The 9096-nt window shown below is 29.3% G+C and overlaps 1 protein-coding gene across 1 annotated transcript in view; it reads right to left on the bottom strand.

The window, feature by feature from the left end:
* Nucleotides 1-4337: 4337 nt before the first annotated feature.
* LOC117173196 (maltase A3-like) overlaps nt 4338-9096 on the bottom strand; it is a 10940-nt gene continuing 6181 nt past the window's right edge. The window contains exons 3-11 of the mRNA XM_033361622.1: nt 7747-7926; nt 7477-7634; nt 7116-7253; nt 6715-6977; nt 5795-5990; nt 5104-5561; nt 4866-5003; nt 4667-4758; nt 4338-4577 (exon numbers count right to left, since the gene is read on the bottom strand). Coding sequence (XP_033217513.1) covers nt 4375-4577; nt 4667-4758; nt 4866-5003; nt 5104-5561; nt 5795-5990; nt 6715-6977; nt 7116-7253; nt 7477-7634; nt 7747-7926 — 1826 coding nt within the window. The 3' untranslated portion in view covers nt 4338-4374. The remainder of the gene's footprint in view (nt 4578-4666; nt 4759-4865; nt 5004-5103; nt 5562-5794; nt 5991-6714; nt 6978-7115; nt 7254-7476; nt 7635-7746; nt 7927-9096) is intronic.

Genomic DNA, 9096 nt, shown 5'->3' with positions numbered 1-9096 from the left:
TATGGTTTTCTTTTTTTTAGTGGTTAAAAATTAGGAAAAATCAAGAAATCTGGAAATTTTGATTCTTAGACCTCTATGCTGGAAGCTTTTATTTTAGTCGAATTTCCCAGTGGGAGGGCTTAAATAGAGTTCCTTTGCATGGTAAAATGTAGCAAAGAATAAAATTTAATAAAATTGTTTTGATAAAAGTTTCATGGCGATTACCCATATCCTGTATTTACTGAAAATATTAATGTGTTCTCAGGCAATTAAACCCAGTACAAAAATGCCGAGGAATAAAGCTTTTCAGCAACAGAAATATTTCGTTTTTAGTAAAAAATAACCTAACTGTAGCATGAATTTAAAATTTAGATTTTTTAAATATTTATTTAAATTTTGGGCTTTCATGATTTGGAATGACTTTCGAATTCTGTAGGTAGATTGCCTTTCCTTGAGGGTGGTTGTCGTCCTTTTTGGTTTGATTTTTGGCTTGTTTTTTTAGTTATTTGCATTGTACAAAATACCTCAAAAATAAAAATGACTATTTTATTAATTCAGGTTTATCATTTAAAATATATTTATAAAATCACAAATAAAATTTTGCTAAAGTTTTAAAAGTATTAAAACCGTAATTAAATATAAACGGATTATAAAGTTCAACTGAATTATTACAGTTAAGCGCAGCGAAAAGAAAAACAATCCTTGTGTACTTGATATCAGAAGAAATAACAAAGACTGATTAACGATGCCTCTTTCATTGCTTGCAAATAGGGAAAATCACCTAACGATAAAGTGTTTGGTCACTTAATGAAGAATTTTCTTTAACATGCCCCTCGAGATGCCAAAAAAAATTCTTTTTAACTTTTAAATTAAAAAATGCTCAAACGCTTTAGAAAATCGAAAATTCCAAATTTGAAAAAGGTAAAAAAACTAAGTCTGCACTGTGAACTGTGTGTATGCCAGAACTTTTCTGATAGAATAATTCTTGTCATCTATAATGATAATTTAGATAACCATTCCATTTGCCTTGATTAATGAACAACAATACTAGCCCTAGTGCTATACTTGACCGGTTAGTCTTAAGGAAAATTCCGTAATAGTGCCAAAAGAAAATGGAATAATAAAATTATATTCTTTAATTTGCATACCTCGTTCAATATTTTTTTCGTAGTGCCCATTTATCCAGATGGATTCAAACCCAGAATTTGCAAGCAGATAAGAATCTTCTTTAGGTACCATTTTTCCATACCCTTAGGTGCTTCACAGCACTCTGACTTTACAAAATTTAAGTGTTCACATTCGATATTCGATATTTGACAAATAGTCACTAAATTTATCACTCACAGGTAAAAAAATAATAGTAACAACAATAAAAATAGCAACAACAGCTCTCTAAATTTAAGTCCACGTGCTTAGAGTCGTAAAAGTTTCGTTCGTAACCACAACCTTTCGTCGACCATCACGTAATAATACTCTAACTGACCGAGACTTGAAACAAACACATTGTAAAAGATAAAGTTCTAGTTTGAAATGAAATTAATCAATGTTTTCTCTTTTCATTCTCTTATCTTAAAGACATGAGGTATAAGCTCTAATGAAAATGTTGACATTCAATAGCGACTATTTACTCAAGGTTGGATATATTTATTTTTAATAACATATATTTTTTAAACTCAGATTCAGGAAGATATTTCTTCAAAATTTCATGAATCTTGTTAAAAAAAATGAATGAAAGAGTATAATATTTTTAATTAAATTAATGAAGCAATAGGTTTTAAAAGTATGTACTGTTTCCGTCGCTGGGTTTTTAGAGAGTGAAGCAGATGCTGAAACTAGTATAGAAATAGAATGTTATTATTAATTAGAATGTTAATGTGTGAAACAAGTGCTGCTAAACGTCACTTGTCTCGGCTTTTTTTAGCTCAGAATGTTTAAAAGGGCTTTTGTTCTTATCACGTGACTTGCAATATTAATGAAGTATGCATCTATCGCATTTACATGTCCATGATTTTATTTCGCGTGACTTTGCAAAGTTAAATCTAACTTTCGATTTTGAATGATTTTTATAGCGTATGGGGGGGGGGGGGGCAGGATGGTTCAAAAAGACAATTCGACATCCAGTTATAAAATCTGAAGCTACTAAATTTTATCTGACTGAAGGTTGTATAAGAATTAAATACAATTTATTAGTTATATTTGTTAGATGGTATAATCGACAACTAAACAAAGAAATTGATTTTATTGTATTTTTCTTTAATATACTAATATCTAATTTAACTTGAATACCTTCTAATTTAATGTGATTTAAAATAATTATAATAAAAAATATACTATTTTTAAATAATGTAATAATTGAGTAATTATCAATATTTTTTAACTTTAAATAATATAATGTAAATTTATATTATATTTTAGAGCTTTAGGATCCGTTGTTCTTGATATCAAATTACGTATATGGGAAATATCTCATTTGAAGCTTCCAAAATTAATTAGGTAACAATTATTCTTATTTAAAAATTCATTTACAAAACATTTTTAATGATTTTAATGATTTTAAAAATGATTTCAGGCATCAAAAAATTTACTCAAAAACTGCTATATGTCGAACCGCGTAGCTCCTAGGAGGAGAAACCAAAATACCTTTTTCCCAACGCGGTATCCCTCATCGTTAAAAAAGGTGAAAAAAGAAATTTTTTTAAAATCGGTGACAAAAAAAGTCTTATAAATTACGTATTAAACATGAAAATGAATGCTTATTAACACTTCAGTATACACAGAAAAAAGAAAGTTTCATTTCGAACAAAGAAGTCTGTAAAAAGTTTTTAAAGTGTTTAAAGATGATCTTTTATTCTAAAAAACTAATAGAAACCATAAGTTTATTCCTCCTTATAGTGGCAAAATGAAATTTGTTTGTCTTTATATTTCTAAAATTTATCGATAGGGTTTAATCTAAAACTTGAAATTACAAAAAGAAGCCATTTTGGCAAAAGTGGGCCATACATAGTTATGTTCATGAAATTAAACTGATCAAACATGATTGACTATAGTCCGCAAATTCCGAATCATGATATTATTTATGATTGATTACCACAAATATCCGTTCATAATGTATTATTGCCAGAAAGTGGGCTTTTATGCTGTTTTATGATTTGATACTTAATACTGTGTAAATGGTTCTTTTGAGGCTAACTAGGTAATTTTTTCGTGCCACAAACTTTACGATGCTGATCACCATTTCATAAAATATGTGTCCTTTCCATAGTTTAAAAAAATTATTAATTAAAAGTCAGAATATCTCAAAACATGTATTATCAGATATTGATTAAATGCATGCGGGAAGAGTTGGGTAGCTCCAGTCACTCATGGTTCTTAATCAATTATACTTTCTGGGATGACAAATGAACATTGTTATCTTTGGAAATTCTGTTCAGGCTCAATTTTAAAAATAGTAACTGACCCGGGAAAAATTTGTATTTTCATAAATAATCTGCGAACTTTGAAAAAGAATTGAGGAACTCGATGTTACACATTCTTTCAAAGAAAATTCAAACTACAGATTTCATCTATAGAAAACAAGTAAACGTTTGTGAAATGCAGACCAAACATATAATCAAATATTTGCAAAAATATAAATACAAATATTGGTTTTGTTTATTATATACAAATTCAATATCGAACTATGTGATTTGTAATTTTTGTTTAATAATTTCATATATTTTCTTATTCATAATAGTTTTACTTTATCATGTAACAGTCAGGCAGCCCTGGCTAATTCGTGTCGGATAACCCCTGAAAGACTTTTTCATGTTCTATTTCATTTGTTTCTGTCAAGAACTAATAAATAACCTTTTTTGTGTACTAAACACAATTTCGGGATTGTTTACTATCTTTTAGCATGGAATATTCACAAATTTTGTTAGGCAAAATTCTTTTTCCAAAAAAAAACGTAATTTTCCCTAATTCTCGGAAAAAATTTTGAATAAATCTGAACTATCTTCAAAACAATCGAGAATAATTCAGAAATTAAAAAAATCATATGATATTGGAAAATTTTTCTTATCTTTTCTGGAAGTTTTCTTATACTTTCATAGGGAATATTTCTCAATTTCTTATATTCTTATATTCAGATATTTCTAGTATTCGGATTTATTTTTACATTTATTGAAAGTAAAATTATTTTTAAAATCTTTACACGTGCCGAAAATGCATCTTGTATTTTCTTTATAATAAACAATATTTAAGGGGTGGCATTATAGAAATACATAACAAACCATATCAGGATTTTGCTGGAGAGCAAACTGTTTTTCCAAAGAAATATCAACTGCAAAAAATTGTATTTTTCTAATAATGGATTTTGCTAGATTTCATACTCACATTTTATTATAACAATAAATTCTATGTTATAAAGAATAGTGCAAAATACATAACAATTAAATCTTTTTGTAAAATATGTACTGCTGAGACAGCTGAGGTAATTGTTTCTTCTTCTACAGCAGGAATTGGGTTTTCATAGTTTTCTTTACTAGAATTTTCTTCTTCATTAGTCACTGATTCTTCGTCCGGTACAGTTGTGAAGGATAAACTATCTTCGTCCTCATCTGGATAATAAAAACATGGTTTAATAATATATTGTACTCTTATTTTTCAAAAAATGTAATTATTAATTATTTGATAAAACATGACCTACCGAATATCGTTGTAGAATCATTTGCAATTCCTCTACCTTTCAAAACAACTGCTTCGTTTCCTGATATGCTGAAGGAACCTTCGATCTCAGTTCTGTTAAGGCAGATATTTTTTATTTAAAATTGTATATTTTTATCTATCATAGAAGATTTAGAATTTTATAAATGATTAATGTCCCAAGTTAAAAATATTATACTCACGTGTTAATATCATAATCAGTAGAAATCACAACTTGGAAGTTATCTTCTAACTCAGGATACAATGACGTTAAATCAAGAGTATCATTTGATGCATCCAAATTGATAACTACTATATAAGTTGGGTAATCCTCCAAAAATCTGAAAAAATATATAAAGGTAAATTATTCTCAATTATAAATCTAAAGTTTAATATAATAATTAATGAAAAATAAAAATGTAATAACAAAATATCGCAAACCTCTTGAGAACCAGGACTCTATTTTCGTTAAGATTTTTTAATTCATAACCACCATGGCTAAAAACTGGATTTCCTTTTCTAAGAGAAGCAACTTTTTTATAAATATTAATGTTACTATATGGATCTGCCAATTGGCTTTCGACGTTGTTGTCCTCGAAAGAAGGATTTACAGGCAAAAATGTCTCTTCATTAGTAGAAAATCCAGCAGATGTACTAGAATTCCACTGCATTGGTGTTCTTGCAGGATCCCTCGAAATATATGCGAATTTGTCCTCCGAATTTTTACATCCCATTGGATCGATGGTTTCATTGCAAGGAATTTGAGAATCTATCATTGATATTTCTTCCCCATAATACGTGAATGCTTGGCCAGGCAATAATAAAGTTAGAATTTGAAACACGTCCATTTCACCTAAACTCAATCTGGTTGGTGTTCTCGAGCTATCGTGATTGGTGAGCTGAAGTAATAGATTCTAATAAAGAAACTACGAGAGTATAATAATGATTGAATTAGTTCCACTCTAATTTTTTCCAATCAATAAATCATTGCTTTAAAAAGAATTCAAAAAAATATTTATTAATGAAGATACCTATATTTGAAATGATGTTTTTCTAGCAATAAAGATAATTTTTGAAGTTATTCCTTGTTCTTTAATATCGAAATGAAATAAATTTTCATCGATAACGTTACCACCCAATTAGTAGTTGCGTTTTCCGGAAGAAGGGACACCCATTCGTCAATCGTGTTTTTAATATCTTGGGCGTTACTGCTACTGTTGATAGTTGTAATGAAGCGAAAATTAAAAGGCAAGATACCAGCATGTGATTCATTACCGTAGTAAGATATTAGAATCTCATCGGGATCATCAGAGGCAGCTATTAATAATCTGGTAAAAATAGAAGGTATTATTTATAAGTGCGTAATGTGATGCAAAGTAAAACACGAATAAATCCGATGCAAATGTTCTATGACCTGATTAATTTTTTCCTTCTGTGTATTATTTTAAAGCAGTAATTTTAAGTGCAGAAAAGCTTTTTAAGTTTTTTATTATCCAAAAAGTTGTCTTGGAAACTATATATTTGAGTCTCGTAATGATCTATATCTGTATTATTTTTTCAATGAAATAGAAATAGGTAGATTTGCTGAAATGTTAAGGACAAAGTTCCCGATTTTCAGAAATACAGATTTGATACAATTTTTGAAAGAAACCGGCCTATTTATTTTTGTCCATACAAAAAAGGTGGCTTATTTTATTTTATTTGAGTCTTAGTTTTATTTGAGGTAGTTTCATACTTTATGACATGGATATTTCGCTTTCGTAAATTTATGAAAAATTGTATTCTATAAGTTGAGAAACCATTTGTTTAAGATTCCGGAAAAGCGTGATAAATAAATTTTCAAATCTATAATGTAAATTATCTATAAAAGTTATCAAGTAGATGTTTTTGTTTCCATGCTGCCTCCACATCCAATCGGTTTTCACAATTCAAACCAAATATTTTTTTAAACAGTTAACTTTTTTTCATATAGGAATCCATCTATGGGGACCCTCATGGGAACCCAGAAAGGAAGGCACATGTGAGTTTTTTAAATATCTTAAAAATTCATACTTAGACGTTGAATTATTTTCTTCCACCCAATTATCCACGTGTTCTCGAAATTTATACAAGAGTTCTATATTTTCATACGTAGTATTTGTTTCATTCTTATTTTTATTTTCATTTTCGTTTTCGGTTTCACTTTCTTGTTCATGTCCATCATCGTCTTCTTCAAAATTAAATTCGTCTAATAAATCTTTATCCTCATAATAATAAGATACAGCTGAGAAGCAGAAACCGTCTACTCCTTTTTCTAACCAGAAGTCCAATGTCTCCTAAAATAAATGAATGAAACGTTTAATTATCTTTAATTAGAAAAATAATCATTGAGTTATAATAAATCACGGTTAAAAAATATTTAATTGACTGACATACAGATATCATAATTTGGTCAATACTGAGGGATAAATTACCAAAAGCTTTTCTATGACTTCTTCATTTCGAAGATTAAGATCTGGCTGCGATTTATGAAATTTATGATAATACCATTCTCCTCTGATTAAATCCAAAGTCCATGCTGATCCATTCCTTTCCTTTTCGTACACACTTACCTAGTAAAAGAATCGAATAATAATAAAATCATATTTTGGAATCAATAATTTTAACATAATTACAAAATTAAAAATTAATAAATTGTATAAATATTTTTACAAGTAATCAACACACTTTGTGTATTCCTAAACTTCCATCTTTAATATTTCATTAACATTTAAATTTCAACTTCAAAACTTGTATTTATTGAACAATGTTAGTTATATATTTTCCTAATCCTACCCAATGATTGGGTTCGACTTTTTCTCCGAACTCATTGACAGTTCCTTTAGCCCAGATATAAAAATCATCATATGGATCCACTTCTGCTCGAGATAAATTAAACCACAGATGCTCAATGCTGGAATGGTTTGGTACTATATCTAAAATTACTTTTAAATCTAAAAAATAATGACATAAGATATTTATGTAGGCAATTAAATAATGTGTGACTACAATTATATTATTAATTTCCAATCAATATTTGTGTTTATTAACAACCAAATTGATTACCTCTTTCATGTGCTTCTTCTATCAATGCATCTATATCGTTATCATTTCCAAATAGCGGATGAATGCTATTATGATCTGTGATATCATATCCCGAATCCACCAAAGGAGATTTGTAAATAGGGTTTATCCAGATTGCATCCACTCCTATGTCTTTTATATAATCTAGGCGCTGGATAATGCCTGAAATGTTTTTTTTTCTATAATTTTTATTCTAGTCGTAATTTCTTTTTGCATCAATAATAATTTTTCTACTTCTCTTTTTCCCCTTATACTTAGACACTTTATTGTCAAACCTTGGTCCAAAATCTTGATAAAGTATTTTAGGGTAAGGTTCTGAAAAGGGAATATAAATATGTATTTTGACATGGTGATTACGAATATGAAAGTGAAAATAGGCGCATGTTTGATTTTAAGGTCAAAATTAGATAAACCTGACGAATTTCATGGTTTTCTGTTTATTTCAGTAAACAATAAAAAATTTCAACAAAGGTTAAATCAAAAGTTGTAGATCATTAAAAAATAAACCTTTTATATCAAAGTTGGAAAATATTGTAAAATTTTCAACCTCTCGGTGGGGGATGGGAAGGTACTTCTTTGACTTGAGGGGAGGGGGGAGATACCTATGACTGGTAACAAAAATAATTGAGGTTACACTTCGACCCTTTCCAATATCTCGTTGGAGTACTTTAAAGATAAAATTTTGAAGTCTTGAAGCAACTGATAGAAAAGATCTGCATCTAATTTCTTGACGCGATTGCGCCACACAAATTCTGAAAGGTTATCAGTTAATTTGTGTTCTTTTCCAGCTCCCCAGGGGTGATAAAAGTCGAAGCACCCAACACAAGGCGCACTCGATGTTTTCGGTGTGTACCCTGGTTGTATTATCTACAAATTATTCAGAATAATTTACCGTTTTATGCAAATATCTACAAACCATCAACTTCACATAGCCTTTTCATCAATCGATTTGAATATCTATGCTGGTAGCTATAAATGTTTTTTGATTGGAGCGATAAGAGTCTTCTCCTCCCTCTTGTCATCGGGACATATTTATAACAGGACCCTAATTTGACTTTCTTCCTGTAATTGTTGGCCAATAGAAACTAGAGAAACTACTCTGCAAAAAGAAAATCGATTGAAAACGACTTTTTTGTACTTTTTGACCTTAGAAAATGTTACTTTTGCAAATAGTTTGTTAGAATTTCAAAGGCCCCCGCAGAATTTGTATCAGAAATGGCATATAAACATACACACACACATCAGTATATATATGGAATATCCGGTCATGCAAAATGTACGTGGTGCACATCGGATCCTGCTAGTGCCAACGGCAATCATTCTCTCTTACTC

Source organism: Belonocnema kinseyi, chromosome 5, assembly GCF_010883055.1.
Source record: "Belonocnema kinseyi isolate 2016_QV_RU_SX_M_011 chromosome 5, B_treatae_v1, whole genome shotgun sequence".
Classification (NCBI taxonomy): domain Eukaryota; kingdom Metazoa; phylum Arthropoda; class Insecta; order Hymenoptera; family Cynipidae; genus Belonocnema; species Belonocnema kinseyi.
The sequence above is the reverse complement of the archived record's forward strand: the minus strand, read 5'-3'. Positions and strand labels throughout refer to the sequence as shown.